The sequence below is a fragment of the Penicillium pulvis genome, assembly GCF_028828015.1.
Source record: "Penicillium pulvis strain IBT 33274 chromosome Unknown scaffold_8_segment0_segment0, whole genome shotgun sequence".
Taxonomy (NCBI): Eukaryota; Fungi; Ascomycota; class Eurotiomycetes; order Eurotiales; family Aspergillaceae; genus Penicillium; species Penicillium pulvis.
The window spans coordinates 6,298,693-6,314,644 of NW_026643080.1; the positions used below are offsets into that span (position 1 = coordinate 6,298,693).

General features: G+C 48.3%; 6 protein-coding genes across 6 annotated transcripts; 4 read left to right on the top strand and 2 right to left on the bottom strand.

Annotated features, from left to right (window-relative positions):
• Nucleotides 1–338: 338 nt before the first annotated feature.
• Nucleotides 339–5,189, bottom strand: N7503_011793 (Aldehyde dehydrogenase C-terminal; the record flags this gene model as incomplete). Its single annotated transcript, XM_057071339.1, has 4 exons — nucleotides 339–3,330; nucleotides 3,382–3,997; nucleotides 4,056–4,644; nucleotides 4,698–5,189. The coding sequence occupies 4 exons, from the start codon at nucleotides 5,187–5,189 to the stop codon at nucleotides 339–341; spliced, it is 4,689 nt and encodes a 1,562-aa protein (XP_056917950.1).
• An 818-nt stretch (nucleotides 5,190–6,007) lies between these two features.
• N7503_011794 (Zn(II)2Cys6 transcription factor) lies at nucleotides 6,008–7,801 on the top strand (the record flags this gene model as incomplete). The annotated part of the gene is made up of 3 exons (XM_057071340.1): nucleotides 6,008–6,113; nucleotides 6,210–6,880; nucleotides 6,935–7,801. The coding sequence occupies 3 exons, from the start codon at nucleotides 6,008–6,010 to the stop codon at nucleotides 7,799–7,801; spliced, it is 1,644 nt and encodes a 547-aa protein (XP_056917951.1).
• A 296-nt stretch (nucleotides 7,802–8,097) lies between these two features.
• On the top strand, nucleotides 8,098–9,429 carry N7503_011795 (NADH:flavin oxidoreductase/NADH oxidase; the record flags this gene model as incomplete). Its single annotated transcript, XM_057071341.1, has 1 exon — nucleotides 8,098–9,429. One exon carries the CDS (start codon nucleotides 8,098–8,100, stop codon nucleotides 9,427–9,429), a length of 1,332 nt encoding a protein of 443 aa, XP_056917952.1.
• Nucleotides 9,430–9,978: 549 nt separating this feature from the next.
• On the top strand, nucleotides 9,979–10,766 carry N7503_011796 (HNH endonuclease family protein; the record flags this gene model as incomplete). Its single annotated transcript, XM_057071342.1, has 4 exons — nucleotides 9,979–10,184; nucleotides 10,235–10,406; nucleotides 10,465–10,603; nucleotides 10,654–10,766. 4 exons carry the CDS (start codon nucleotides 9,979–9,981, stop codon nucleotides 10,764–10,766), a joined length of 630 nt encoding a protein of 209 aa, XP_056917953.1.
• A 999-nt stretch (nucleotides 10,767–11,765) lies between these two features.
• Nucleotides 11,766–12,466, bottom strand: N7503_011797 (Zn(II)2Cys6 transcription factor domain-containing protein; the record flags this gene model as incomplete). The annotated part of the gene is made up of 2 exons (XM_057071343.1): nucleotides 11,766–12,361; nucleotides 12,415–12,466. 2 exons carry the CDS (start codon nucleotides 12,464–12,466, stop codon nucleotides 11,766–11,768), a joined length of 648 nt encoding a protein of 215 aa, XP_056917954.1.
• A 1,234-nt stretch (nucleotides 12,467–13,700) lies between these two features.
• Nucleotides 13,701–15,649, top strand: N7503_011798 (uncharacterized protein; the record flags this gene model as incomplete). Its single annotated transcript, XM_057071344.1, has 6 exons — nucleotides 13,701–13,755; nucleotides 13,809–14,069; nucleotides 14,137–14,401; nucleotides 14,470–15,171; nucleotides 15,224–15,423; nucleotides 15,483–15,649. 6 exons carry the CDS (start codon nucleotides 13,701–13,703, stop codon nucleotides 15,647–15,649), a joined length of 1,650 nt encoding a protein of 549 aa, XP_056917955.1.
• Nucleotides 15,650–15,952: the final 303 nt, after the last annotated feature.

Below are 15,952 nucleotides of genomic sequence, written 5' to 3' on the forward strand. Positions count from 1 at the left end.
TAAGTGTTTGTCGATCTCAAAATACTACAGTACCTCAGGTACATGTACTCACACATCCATATGAATAAATCTTATAACTTCTCACAATACTTGACCATATTTTGACCAACGTCTGGTCGCTCATATACACTCAAGTGAATCTGACAGAGAAAGCTATCGATATCCCACCTGAATATCTTTGCACGGATACTTCACAGGTTCAACAAAATCTGTCGGATTGAGAGACGATGACTAGGTACAGTTGCCACTCACTGGAGTACCTAATTTCTGACTATCTGCCTTGCAAGCACTTCAAACCTACGCTCTACTTTAGATTTTAATGGATCTTCATTGCATTTTCAATCCTCTGTCAGGGCTATTGTTTGTTCCCTGCGCAGGTATTCTGCCACCTCGCTATTGCTCTTGGATAGAGCGGCATTGATTGCACTGCCAAACTGACCAACTTGAAGCGGAAGATTCACATCTGCTCCTTGTTGCACGAGATATCTCACTGTATCCAGGTTGTCAAATGCCCAGGAAGCAGCAGCAAGTGCGCTGCCATAGTGCCCAGCTTGAAGCAGAGAATTAACATCTGCTCCTTGTTCCACGAGATATCTCACTGTATCCAGGTTTTTGGAACTGCAGGCAGCAGCAGCAAGTGCACTGCCAAAACCTCCAACTTGAAGCGTCACATCTGCTCCTTGTTCCACTAGATATCTCACTGTATCCAGGTTGTCAAATGCCCAGGAAGCAGCAGCAAGTGCGCTGCCATAGTGCCCAGCTTGAAGCGCAAGGTTCACATCTGCACCCTGGTCCACGAGGTATCTCACTGTATCCAGGTTGTCGGATGCCCTGGAAGCAGCAGCAAGTGCACTACCATAATCCCCAGCTTGAAGCGGAAGGTTCACATCTGCACCCTGGTCCACGAGATATCTCACTGTATCCAGGTTGTTCGATACCCTGGAAGCAGCAGCAAGTGCACTACCATAATCTCCAGCTTGAAGCGGAAGGTTCACATCTGCTCCATGCTCAACAAGATATCTCACTGTATCCAGGTTTTTCGATACCCAGGAAGCAGCAGCAAGTGCACTGCCGTAGTCTCCAACTTGAAGCGGAAGGTTGACATCTGCACCCTGCTCAACAAGATATCTCACTGTATCCAGGTTGTCGGATGCCCAGGAAGCAGCAGCAAGTGTACTACCATAGTCTCCAGCTTGAAGCGGAAGGTTCACATCTGCTCCCTGCTCAATAAGATATCTCACTGTATCTAGGTTTTTCGATACCCAGGAAGCAGCAGCAAGCGCACTGCCAAAACCTCCAACTTGAAGCGGAAGGTTCACATCAGCGCCTTGCTCCACAAGATATCTCACTATATCTAGGTTATCGAATGTCCAGGAAGCAGCAGCAAGTGCACTGCCGTAGTCTCCAACTTGAAGCGGAAGGTTCACATCTGCTCCGTGCTCCACGAGATATCTCGCTGTATCCAGGTTGTCGGATGCCCTGGAAGCAGCAGCAAGTGCACTACCATAGTGCCCAGCTTGAAGCGGAAGGTTCACATCTGCACCCTGGTCCACGAGATATCTCACTGTATCCAGGTTGTCGGATGCCCTGGAAGCAGCAGCAAGTGCACTGCCACAGTCTCCAAACTGAAGCGGAAGGTTCACATCTGCCCCGTGCTCAACAAGATATCTCACTGTATCCAGGTTGTTCGATACCCAGGAAGCAGCAGCAAGTGCACTGCCATGATCTCCAGCTTGAAGCGGAAGATTCACATCTGCTCCCTGATCAATAAGATATCTCACTGTATCTAGGTTTTTCGATACCCAGGAAGCAGCAGCAAGCGCACTGCCAAAACCTCCAACTTGAAGCGGAAGATTTACATCAGCGCCTTGCTCCACAAGATATCTCACTACATCTAGGTTATCGGATGTCCAGGAAGCAGCAGCAAGTGCACTACCGTAGTCTCCAACTTGAAGCGGAAGGTTCACATCTGCTCCGTGCTCCACGAGATATCTCGCTGTATCCAGGTTGTCGGATGCCCTGGAAGCAGCAGCAAGTGCACTACCAGAATATCCAGCTTGAAGCGGAAGGTTCACATCTGCACCCTGGTCCACGAGATATCTCACTGTATCCAGGTTGTCGGATGCCCTGGAAGCAGCAGCAAGTGCACTGCCATAATATCCAGCTTGAAGCGGAAGGTTCACATCTGCTCCCTGCTCAATAAGATATCTCACTGTATCCAGGTTATCGGTTGCCCAGTAAGCAGCAGCAGCAAGTGCACTGCCATGATCTCCTGCTTGAAGCGGAAGGTTCACATCTGCTCCTTGCTCAACGAGATATTCGAGTGCATTTAAGCTTTCAGATCTGGAAGCAGCGCTAGCTGCCATAGAATAAGCTTTGTCGAGGAGAACCTTTTCGATGGCAACATTATTCGATACGAGGGTTCTCAAAATTGGCATGCAGGCACTCCTGGCAGCTATGTAAAACAAATTCTCTCCCTTGTTGTTAAATTGGAGAGGGTCGAGAACACAGTTTTCGTAAAATTTAGAGAAGATTTCGCACAACGAGAAGTATGTTATAGCGAAAATCGGTGTCCCACAGGGTGCAATTTCAGATCTGGTCATATACAGAACTTTCAAGGATCGGAAGATAACGAATTCTTGATCCTCAAAGATGTAATCAAACCATCGTAAAAAGAAGGGGCTGCTCCTGTCGGCTGATCCAAGAAACCTTTCCAGAGAAACGAACGGCACATCATTCTCAGTCAATTCAGAAGCGTAGAATGGCCAGCATATCTGAATATGCCGAGAAAATGCATTGGTGACATTGAACGGATCCATGAAGTGCTCGGAAGACGGGTTTGAATCGATTTTGTCTGGCAAGAAATCAGTTGTCGTATTGCCAAAGGTCCTCATCAGAGATAGAAAGCAGACTTGAGCACAACGGTGACGTTCTTGTTGGTTGAAATCAGGGATCTTCTGAAGATACTCGCGGACAGAAAGGTGAAAAAATCTCCATTGACCATTGGAATCAACGATTAGAAGATTTTCACAGATGGATAGCAAAACGTCTTGCTCAATAAAATCTTTCAGCGTGATGGCATCATTTTCAATCTGTATGCGAACGGCAGAGAGGAGCTCTTCGCTGGTGAGCGGGTGAGGTGCAGTCATGACCCACTGAATCGTGCGGTGAGCTATCTCCATCTCGGGGACAGGACGACTCTGAATCTTTCGATTGATGCGATCGTACGATTCGCTCAAATCTTTCGGAAGCTGTTCGAGTGCACGATCAAGCGATTCAAGCATTTTACATTTCAATATTTCCTTGACTTGGAGAGCAGCCCACAAGAACCTCATTCCACATTAGTATTCGACTCTTCTTGCTGGGCTTGTATTCGCTCACATATTGTCACATTTATCAAGGATGTCTTCAGTGATCTTCTCCTTTCTCAAATTGACGACAGATTTTGGATGTGTTCTTCCAAATTTGTCCAACTCATTGGTCACAAACTTCTCAATGTCGTTTCTGTTATCGGTGGCTTGGATGGTGACAGTTGGGCCCGAGTTAAAGGCCACTTCGACCTCTTCATCAGGCCGACTGGAGACAAATATCTTAACATTGGTTCTATCTCGAGTGTCTGATATAATATTATTGATCTCCTTGATCAATAAAACAAGTTCTTCGTTCACCATCTCGTCCAGTGCATCAAGAATAACGATAGTTTCTAGATACGAGTTGAATGAGTCCAAGAGCTGATGACGGCACTCTGAGAGACCGAGACCTGATCCTTTGTCGGTAGCTCGTTTTCGTGCTTCTCGAAGGCCTCTTCTGGCGGCATGGGTGTTGCTCTTCGGTGCAGCAAGCTGACGAACCAAGCTTCGAAGCACCGGGAGGGCTTCACGCCGATCTTTTTCGGCGTGGTTGCAGAAGAAAAAAGCCAGCCCGTGCATCTGGGACCCTACATTGTGTATGGCATTTCTCACCACGCCTGACGTCAAAAAAGTCTTTCCTGTGCCGGCTATAAATTGATCAGCAATTGTTGGACCCTATTATGTATTGAAGTGGAGAGAACACACGGGATCCTTGAAGCCATAAGATACTAGATGAAGATGAATCCATCCATGTCCGAAACTTTTCATGCTGAAGAAGCCAGTCACCTGTATCGAGGCTTCGGCGGTCTTCGATCTCCTCATGATGTAGACCATACGGGACATTAGAGACCCATTCGAGCAGTTCTCGGCGTTCCTCTTCATTGACCCACTGAATGACCTGATCCAGTGAGCTCTGAGCTGCCTGAAGATATACCTTCAAAGTTTCATCTGAGAGAGCGTCGGCTGTGATCTCGCACCTTTCCGCGGCCACCCGGAGAGCTTTTTCTTTCGCTTCCAAACTCGTCAGCATTTCAGACGGCTTACTGGGATCAAAAATAGCTCGGCAAAATTGCACCGCAGTGTTTGACGAAAGATCCAATGATTTGACCAAAAGTCCCAATACGCAGCTGTATAGGTCCACCAGCGTGTCGTGAAGCTTGGTTACGACGTCCGCTCTTCCAGTACGCTCGAGTGTGTATATTTTGTAGTAAAGCTCGCCGCAGAAGATGGCCTCCGCCACCTTCTCAACAACAGAAAGGAGAGCGGACTTTTCGGTATCGAAGGTATCGAGTCCCTATAATCCCACCATTTCAGCGTAATTCTTTGCCCCGATGAGACCTTACTAACGCCGAGGAGAAACTTCGCGATAGCCCAGACACCGGCGCCGGGTGACGGCGCAAACTGGATGGCAATATCTCCGATCTTGTTGGCCCAATCCAGGATCTGAACAGCCGTTTGTCTAATTGGGAGCTCATGGCTTCCTATCTGAACCTTCCATTCCCTTTCTTGACTTTTGTCTCGCACCTTTTCTGCTTCCTTTCGGAATTCTTCAATTGTAGCTGCAGTTTTCTGGTTCATCCCTCGGCTTTCAAGTTCTTGTTTGGAGTTCTGAGGTAATTTATCAAAGGCCTCATGCCACAGGTTGCGCTGGCCTTTTCCTAATATCGGCGACTGAAAGCTTGTATGAGAGTCATTTGAGGTGATTTGGGGGCCATTGGAAGACGTTTGTGATGAGATTATTTCGCTGTCGCTTGCGAGATTCTGTTCTAGCTGACCGGTAGGCTTCTCCGTACCGCGTATACGGCCTTTCCATCTTGAAACGCGGTCCTTGAGCGGCATTGCCTTGCTCTTTCTGCAATAATCAGACAAAATGCCCCGCGCGCTGATACTTTTCCGATAAAAACACAGAGTCTCAACAAATGAGTTTTCATGCAAGTGAGGAATGGGAGCTACATAATTTCAATGTTATGTACGATGCTGCAAAAGTTGGGCACTAAAACAGTGACCCCGCCGAGCTGAATCCCATCCTAACCGAGCGACTATCATGATTCATTCTACGCAGTAACCGTAGAATCTAGAACAACGTGCCTCCAAACACGGCATTCGGTTCCCACGTCAAAACTTTCTGTAAATCGAAAACACGGGACTTTAAGATAACAAAATCCAACATAAAGCCAAGTCCAACTTCGAGAAAGCATCTACACTATCTTGTGCGGATCATGAACAGTCAGCGAATCAGAACGCACAGATTATATTCTATTCTAATTAAGTGGCAGAAGTGATCAGACTAGGTTTTGGCTCGGGACAGACACCATGAGCGGGTGCGACCGGTCGCATATGTGCAAAATCAATATTAAACTAGGTATACAGATGGTCAATTGCGAATACATCTCCGCATCTTGTGTAAGCTCTGCACGTGAAAGACAGTCGACTTTTCACTACCCAAAGTAAGAGAATTACTCTCGCTAGTTGAGTATAGACCTTTCTATACTACATGTCAACATGCATAGTGTGGGTCCCGGGAAATCCCGTTGCTCCACCATTCTCCCCCTTTCAAACCCCCCCCATTATTTGGCACTTGAGGGCACCAGGCGACCCCCACTATGGACTCAGGCAGGGTGTAATGTTAGTCCCGAGACACTTAGATTTAAATTATCATGGGGGCTTCCGAGGGCCTATCGCTGGATCCAAGACCGTCCAAGACTTACCGCCGACCTCGGCGTCGACCGGCTCACTTGCGCACCAAGACCGGATGCTTAACATGTAAGTCAGCCTTCAACGAATCACCCATTGTAGCAATACAAATCCCAATGGTCACTTTCAATCTTCAATCATTCATGAAAGCTTACGGTTTTACAGGTCGAAGGCGGAAGAAGAAATGCGACGAAACCCGCTTGCAATGCTTGAATTGCAAAAAGCAAAATATGAACTGTGTTTGGAAAATATCTGAGTCTCAGCTAGAAGTCTCAGTTCCTAAAGATCAAAAATTTGCTTCGGTCAGTGAAATAATCAAGGGGGCGCTGGACCAAGTGCCATTCTCTTCGACAACAGCGAGCTCACCGAAGCAGGCTGCGAAAGCCGTTGGAGCATCCCAGCTTTGGCAACAGAAATTTCGCCACAAAAAGGACCTGATATCTCTTAGTGGACCTTCAGACATTGAATATTTGACTCTGAAATCAGTCCCTCCATGCACATACTCATCCGCTATCACCCCAGAAAGTCGCCATCTCTTCCATTTTTTGAAATGGAAGTTTCTCCCTGAACTGATTCGACCAGCCGCGGACAGTCGAGTGATAGATGTATTGAGCAGACACACTTTGGCTCTAGCACTGCAACAACCATTTTGCATGCATGCATTGCTAGCTTGCTGTGGAGCTGAGATTCCCACCCATGACCCAACGGTTCGGGAATTAGCACGTTTCCACTACACTCACGCGGTTGCCGCACTCCGAAGAAACCTCAATGACGGGAATGTTCAAACACAGTGGGTGGTTACGATGCTTACTGTAATGATGCTATGCATATATGAGGTGAGTTCTTATGGCTTCAATTTTGAAGAGAGCTCTCTAACATGTGATGTTTAGCGATCTCAGGTGCATAGATCCTCTGGTGTAGAGGTCCACCTTGCAGGGGCTGCAAGATTGATTCGACTTTGCTCCCAAAATTATTCCAGGGACTTAGAACCCTCTGGCATACAGCAGTCGATGCATCGCCTCGTTCGGGAGTCCTTCATATTCCATGTTGCTACTAGCCTTCCTTTTCAGGATGATCATATGCACCAAATGGAAATCGAGGCAGCTTTTAGGCAGGCCGAGGAAGCCATCTATCCACACTTCCTGTCCAACGACTCCTCTCACTCAGATTCTCCAGTGCTCGGGTTCCCGCCGAAGCTGTTCCGCTGTATTTATATGGTATGGCGCCTGTACCAAACATCGCAATGGAGCTCTGTGGATTTACAGACGTGCCAGGATCTTGGTCAAGACCTCATTCAATGGGATCATCAAATCACCGCATCTACAGTTGACAATCTACTAGACCATCAAAACGATGCAATGAGCCCAAACGGTTCCATTGACCTCACCATCTCAAAGTTTGAGAGCCCATTCCACCTTGCGCCTCTAGGCCCAGCACTATATATACTTGGTTGTCGAATTTTACTCCATCGCATGTCTTCCGTATGTGCTGGCTCAGAGCCCGACCTGGAACAACTGTTGCAAGAGGGAATTGCAGCGGTACGACAATTGCAGCCCAAGCAGGATTACTTCGCAGAATATTACTGCTGGCCACTGCTTATAATTGGCATGCATTTAGAACACCAACCCGACCGGGACTTGCTTATGAGCCAAGTCCATGCTTTCTGGGTGGCCACAAACAATGGCACAATGCGGCGACTTGCTGATAAGCTCCTTGGCCTGTGGAATGTTGAGATTGAGACTGATTCCTTTCGTTGATGGTGTTTGACGTGATCGTGTGTAGGAATACGGCGCTGATTGATTATTAACCGGTTTCTGCGGATACGATGCCCCACTAACACTCCATTTGCCACATCTGATGTTGCGAAGTGCCGAACCGAAGTGTATATTTGGATTTGTCAGCCCAAGGAAAACCCCCCTGGAAATACCCCAATTCCATTCCCCAATTCCCCAATTCCCAAGGTTTCTGGAGTATAAGTTGTTAGCGTGAAATCCTGTCAACATCGGAATACCCCTCAATTGCCTTTCTTGCTTTCAATTGACATTCGCCGACCATGGGATCTATCGCGTTCAAATCGCCTCGGGTACTGCAGGCCCCGGGTCTTCCTTATTTCACTCCAGCCAACAATGGCGGCGCCGCTTTGAACCCTCATGACCCCAGCACCCCAACTTTGTTCCGGCCGCTGCGGATTCGGGATGTCACTTTCAAGAACAGAGTGATGGTCGCACCTATGTGCATGTACTCGGCCAACCCAAACCCTTCTTCCCCGGCAGTTGGAGCCCCTACTGATTATCACATCGCACATCTCGGTCATCTAGCCACTAAAGGAGCCGGCCTTGTGATCATCGAAGCAACTGCTGTTCAGCCGAATGGCAGAATTTCTCCCAATGATCTCGGTCTCTGGCAAGAAGGAACAGAGTCCGAGCAATTCAAAGGATTGCAACGCGTTGTGAATTTTGCTCATAGTCAAGGAGCCAAGATTGGAATTCAGTTGGCTCATGCCGGTCGAAAGGCAAGCACTGTCGCACCCTGGTTGTCATCCGAGGGCAAGAGAAGCAGCATCAAAGCTGATGAATCCGTCGGAGGCTGGCCGACGAATGTAGTCGGCCCCTCTGGAGGTGATGAGCACATTTGGGCCCCAGGAGATGTCAAGTATTGGGCTCCCCGAGAACTTAGCACAACTGAGGTTGAAGAGGTTGTGCAGGCCTTCGTTCGCAGTGCCAAACTGGCCATTGAAGCCGGTGTAGATATGATTGAGATCCACGGTGCTCATGGATACCTACTGAACCAATTTATGAGTCCGGTCACGAACCGTCGCACTGATAAGTACGGCGGAAGCTTTGAGAACCGCATCCGAATTGTACGGGAGGTCTGCACTGCAGTCCGTGCTGCCATCCCTGCTGGAACTCCCCTCTTCCTTCGCATCAGTGCTACCGAATGGTTGGAAGAGCAACCGGTCGCAGCAGAGACCGGCAGCTGGGACATGTCTGCATCCAGCCAATTGGTGACACTGTTGCCGGAATTCGGCGTTGACCTTTTGGATGTCAGTTCGGGTGGTAACCACATGGATCAAAAGCTCCAGCCCCACACCAACTATCAGATTGATCTTGCGGGTCAGTTACGCAAAGTGATCCACAAGGCGGGCCAAAAGACCCTGGTCGGTGCAGTCGGTCTTATCACGGAGGCCGAGGCAGCTCGTCAGATCGTGCAAGGCGCGGACGAAGCGGTGGCTACTGAGGAAATGCTGTCTGGCCCAGAGCCTAAGGCTGATGCAGTTCTCATGGCTCGCCAGTTCCTTCGGGAGCCCGAATGGGTGTTGACGGCAGCAAAGAAATTGGGTGTTCCGGTCTCGGTCCCACTCCAATTCGCCCGGGGACTGCTGTAAATACATACATTATGCTTAGAGCGATACACATATGAATTCATTAGATGTGAATGTCTCCAACAATTTGTTTTTAAGACCACAGATCCCTTTCCCACGTGCAAGACCCTGAAATAGCAGTTACGAGCTGTATTGCGCTCCCATCCCTGCATTTTCTTTCTTCAGCGCGCTTGGCGCAACCCCTTGGCCCACTGGGAATGCTCATTCAGCTCACGTAGCCCTTGCAATTTCAGCGGCTCGATTGCGGTTATCAAAGACTGTGTATTTGCCCAATGGTGAGACGAGATGTGCTCAACGTGCAACGCCAAGGACATAGCCAAGACATGGGCGGAGTTGATGTTACAGTGCATGTAAACCCAAATATCATCTACCAGTACGAACTAGGACCTCAGTGAATAAACAATAAAAGAGTATTTCCCTTGATAAGGCAGCCAAATCCCCTCCACCGAGCTCTGTGGACGGTCTTCCCGCATTCCTTTCCGTGGCTATCGCATCTCCACCCCCTCGGCCACTAGTCAGTCAGGATCGACCCGATCACAAAGAGACGCAAACATGATGCGCAGTTGGCTTCTGGCTGGTTATGTGGGCATTATACTGCTAAGCCCTGCACTTATCGCGGCGCTTCCTGCTCCAACGCCCCCAGGCATTCCAACAGCTTCCACAGCTCAGAATGAACTATCCGGGTTGACAGTTGCGGCACAGGGCTCCGAAGATGGCTATTCTAGGGACAAGTTCCCCCACTGGATTACTCAAAGCGGGTATGATCTGCTTGGTTTACTATCTAGTGATTTCATCTAACATGCTGCAGAACCTGTGATACCCGTGAGGTAGTCTTAAAGCGAGATGGATCGAGCGTAGTACAGAGTTCCAGCTGCGCTGCCACTAGTGGAACATGGTACTCCCCATATGACGGAGCGACATGGACTCAGGCGAGCGATGTTGATATCGATCACCTTGTACCGCTGGCTAATGCGTGGAAGGTAAGTGTACCCTTTCTTCTGCATATGCTAGATACCTTCGCTAACTGTTGGTCTGTAGTCTGGTGCATCTGAGTGGTCGACCGCTGACCGGCAAGCGTTTGCTAATGATCTTACCCATCCGCAATTACTGGCTGTGACAGATAATGTTAATTCTGCTAAGGGCGATAGAGGGCCGGAGGAGTGGAAGCCCCCTCTTAGTAAGTTACTGCACTTTCTTGGGATTGGATATGAGCTAACGATTTGCTAGCCTCTTACTATTGCACTTATGCGGAGATGTGGGTTAAGGTTAAATCGGTCTATAAGCTGACCATTACCGATGATGAGAAATCAGCTCTTGCTAGCATGCTAGATACTTGCTAGGCTAATTTGAATGTTTTGCACATTCTGCTATCATTTCTTGGGAGTGTCCAGCTGGTCCATATCAGCCCCGCCGAGGCTCATTATAGTATATTTGAGAATATGAGGCTTCTAGATTCTTTCCGCTCTATTCTAGTCCGGCGATTTCATTGCGACCATCAAGAAGTGCTTGGAGCCCCAGAGACTTCTTTTGAAGAGAAGGAATAAGCCCCGATTCAGGAAGAGAAGACCAAATACATTCTAACCTCCTAAGAATCCATGCTGCTTGTCCTCCCAATGACGATGTGACTAGAAGAGACATAAAGTTTTGCACAGCTACCCTCTCACACGGCAGGATAGCAGCCGAGCCTAAGATAGCCAATGGCCAAACAAGAGAGCTCGTAAAGTAATGATTTCGATCGACCAGAGGTAGCAATGCAATACTTCTGGTGACACATTTACCGATTTTCCAATCGATCTCATCTGGTGGTAAATATGGATGTGCCTTGAAGAGCAGAATCCAAAGAACAAGGACATATAAATCAGCTGAAATATCGTCACTCTTCTGCATTACCTGAGTCCATTGCAAAAGTTGTTGTTTTAGGTGCTTCCATGTATGAATTTCCGCTTCTGTTAACGGCCGCAAGAGGCGAGAAAGCTTCGTAGCATCGGCAATCAATAAAAAGAATTCATATGAGGTATGAAGAATTGGCTGACTCCCGACCGCATGCCCCTGCTCTTGTTGGGCACCATGCACCGGATCCGAAAAATAATTTGATAATTCGATGCGTAGATCGGGCTGCGAAAGCGAGTCAAGGGATGGATCGAAAAGCATCATCAATGATGCGTGGTAGACAAATGACTCAACGCAAATTCTGTCAAATACTGCGCTCGCTTGCGGGCAATTTACCCATCGAGCGCGCCGTTGTTTGAGCATGACCCCTGATGCCATAACATGGGGCGCTACTTTGAGCGTTGTATCTAAGCGAGAGCTCTGGCTAACGATCAGCACTGTATCTCCTATCATGATCGATGGTCAGAAAAGCAGATATTCTTTTCCCTCCGTACCTCAAACACAGAAAGAGTGATAACAGTAGCAAGGAGGGCATCGTTTGATCCGCTGTCAGTCGTTCGACTAAGAGCCCTCCGTAATCCATTCAATGACTGTGTATAGCTTTGAACTGCGCAGTATATTGATCCGCCATTGAAAGAAGCTAGCTTCATTCCAGCGATCGAGATCAACACGCCCATAAGTGGAGGAAATTCGAGAGCAAGTCGCAACATATATGACTGATCCGCATATCTGGCAAGTGAGTTCCGTCGCACCATCTGTGGCAAAACAACAGAGCCAAAATACCGGTACAGATAACAATGCTCCTCGAGCTGGAACGGTGATGGCATCTGGACTGGCGGGTGGAGTCCATTACGTAGAGTCGGCGAGTCGACCGGCGACAGTCCGTCTTCACTTTTATTTGAGGTCGATTCCACCCCCGATGATAGTCGTCGTGTCCGTCCATCTTTTCGTTGCTTATCAAATGGCCAAACACATTGGAGCCGATTGCGGTTGCACCCCGCACATTGGGGCCGTGCTTCGTTGCACTTCTTGCGGCGCTTCCGACCTGCATGAGATTTTTAGCATCGATAGAGCTGATTGCATTTCTTGAAAGCTCACATTGTAGGCAGCCAGTCCGAGTTCGAAGCTTGGCTGAAGAGATCGGCGTCATGGTGGTTGTTCATTGCAGAAGCTAGAGTGCGGGGTGTTATGGCGGTTTCGATCCGATCTCGGGATGGGGAATGCCATCAGACTCGGCAATCGTGTTATCAAACACTCAGGTCCGAGGCGGGTTACTTGAGTGAGATAGAAATTTCCTTGACACTTACACTTCCAAATGAGTGCATCAGAAGCTACACAGATAGGGCAGAAAGCTTCAGACACTAACCGTGGGTTACAGTGATCAGCTTTCAATATCATCACCTGACTAGGCAGTCGGCATTTCATGTACAAGGCCAGGATATGAAAAGGCTGAATTTGGCTGAGAGCAGATGAGCAATGCTAGAGATAGGTAAATTGATGAAGCTGAGTGGGAACGATCCTAATCTTTGAGCTCACGCTCCTCCCACCCCTTTTGTAATCTCTCATCTACTTCCTCCACCTCACCCGGATCTAAAAACTTCGCCAGAGAGATTTCAGAGCATTACATTGACATGGTAGATGTCCGCTGGGGCCCTTTGATTGAGAGGGACCAGACCGATCGCTTGGATCCTCTCCTGACACCAAAGAGCCATCCCTAACCGGCGATAGGAGTCAAACTTGACCGTGCACAAGGGCGAGAGCGGGAGCCATGACACCTATTCCCAGTGTCGCACGCCAGATAAAATGCGGTTAATCTTTAGTGTCTCTGTATTAGGGCCTTGCCGGCTTTGGCCACCTTTGTTCGACAGGGTGCTGGAGATATAGCAGTCGCCGAGGGTTTCCATTATAGCTGCCACTGCTGCTGTCACTGGGGTTACTCCAAATCAACAGAACATTGTCGCCATATATGCTTAGCTATCCAGGCGGGCAAATCATCTCTCTGTAAGCTTAGACATTACTATGTGCGACGGTTCATTAACATTTTCTGCCTGCAGGATGACGTCCTCGGGTGGATTCACCCCGAAGGCTCGGTAAAACCCCGGATTTCTGAAGTGACCAGCGCAAAAATAAGCTTACGGCTTTCTCACCGGATCCACACCTTGGTGCTTGTAATCAATCAATGCTACTAATGAATCGTCACGAATTTACCCCGGATTGGACTGATCAGCATGGATGTAACCAGGGTTTCTCACTTCAATCCCCCGCATGTTGCTCTTTACACGCTCCGCTTGGACTCAGCTCACCAAATCTGAAAGCTTTGTGAGAAATTTTCAGAAGACTACAAGGTGCTCAGAAGCGCATAGCACTGCAGAAGTACATACAGCATGGAGAAGTCTCAAGTCGACCACGTTGAAGGCCTTGAGCCCCAGGTTTGCCGTGGTATGGACTGTAATAACGCTAAGAGTTTCCTCTGCTAATAATTTACTTCACAGAGGAAGCGTCATGGGCAAAACTAATCCCAGGTGGATACTCCCCTTCTCGATGCATGAAGCTTCGTGGCCGACCCATGATAAATGCCATTTTGCTTCTCGCCGGCACCTCGATCATGTTCTTTGGTTACGACTCCTCATGCATGAGCCAAGTCGATACAAATGCCAACTACTTGCGATATATGGGGACCGACTCGGGCTCGGCACGCGATTCTGCTGCGGTAGGAAGATTGGTCAGTCTTTGGTTCGGGGGGTTTGGCATAGGTATGAACTGCAATAGAGGACATAATGATATGGCCAGTTTTCTGAATCTGTTGTGTTTTGATTCTAGGTGCAATTCTTGTCGGTTGCCTTGCAGATGAAATCGGTCGGCTGAAGTGCATACAACTCGGTTGTATTTGGGCTATTGTTGGTTGTGCGCTTCAGGCATCTGCGCAGAACTTTACTTGGATGGCCTTCGCACGTATCATTGGAGGTGTTGGGTGTGGACATTTGAATACCATTGTGCCAATTTGGACATCGGAGTTAGCCGACTCTCGTGATCGCGGTGCATTTGTCGCTGTGCAGTTTACTTTGGCTCTTACAGGAGGTACTATGTGAGTTTGCCGACGCTTAACCGGCGTACAGCAGTTGACAACTCGGAGCTATTCTAACTGGCATAAAGTGTGTATTGGACAGAATATGCATGTCTCAAGACGCAAAGTCTTGCATTCGCATGGCGCTTTCCCCTCGCCTTACAACTCATTTTCCTGTTCTTCATCCTCTTCGCAACCCCGTTCTACCCCGAGTCGCCTCGTCATTTAGTCAGAATAGGTCGAGTCTCAGAAGCACGGGATATAATGACAAGGACACGCAGACACACAGTGGAAACAGAGATCGAGCGCGAGTTGGCAGAGATCGTTGCAGCGATTCGCCTCGAAGCCAATGAGCCCCCACCTTCGATGTGGAAAACATTCACCACTCGCGATAAACTGCATACGCGACGCCGGATCATGCTAGGTGCAGGTGTTCAAATTATGCAGAAGTTTACTGGCATTGACTTTATCTCTACCTATGCGCCGGAAATGTTTTCCTTGGCCGGCTACACGGGTGATAAGCCTGCTTTACTGGCTGGAGGCAACTTCTTTGGTTACACGGCTAGCTTGGCGCTAGCGATCTATCTTTGCGACCGACTGGGTCGTCGTCGGCTGATGTTGATAGGGTCCTCTTCCATGTTTGTGGTGTTGATTGCAGGCGGGATCTTGGCCCATGAAGTAATTTCCAAGGCTGACACGGACCCCGACTTATCCTCACGATGTGGCGCCGGCGTTGCAGCTGTGCTTTATCTGTACTCTTTCATATATGGAAGCACCTGGCTTACGACTTGGTAAGTTCAACGCAATTCTAGAAAGAGGTATCACTAATCAAGCATTTCATAGCTGGGTTTATCCAACAGAAATTTTCCCGCTAGTCAGTCGAGCGAAAGGGACTGCGGCAGCTACAGTGGCATTTTCTTTGGCGGGTGGAATAATCAATGAGATTGTTCCGTACCTCATTAATGCTGTTTCATATTGGGTCTTTATCATCTTTGCTCTTTTGAACTTGGTGATGCTTGTCCCCATATATTTGTTCTATATTGGTGAGTCCCTACTTCTCTCCATTGGTATTCCAAAAGCTAATCCATACGTCGGCGCGAAGAAACGGCCAACCGGCACTTGGAAGACCTCGACTTTCTGTTTGCCCATGACAGTCCATTTTTCTGGCATGCTGAACGTGCTTTCGCGAGTAGAAAGATCCAGGAAGCTGCCGCCGACGAGAAATTCAACCAAGGGGGCATTATTGCTGAAGGTGATTTGAAAGTTTAATTTGACATTGAGCTTTGAAGATATGTCTGGAGCCGTGATCACGTTTCCTGCCCAAGCTATGCCCCTTTAGTATAGCTAGACGCAAAAGGTATGTCAAGAAACTGGGGCTGCCATTGAATTTGCGTCAAATCTTGAGACTTGATATTGCTGCATCGGTTTAAGAGCACAGGAACATCAGCGCGGTGCCAAATTTTGTCATCAGGCGGCTTGGCATGAGATGCAAAGCAATAGGAGTTGTCTTGCAGAATTTATATCAAGTCAGACTGGTAACAAAGTTTGATAGAAATAAGCACAATATATTTT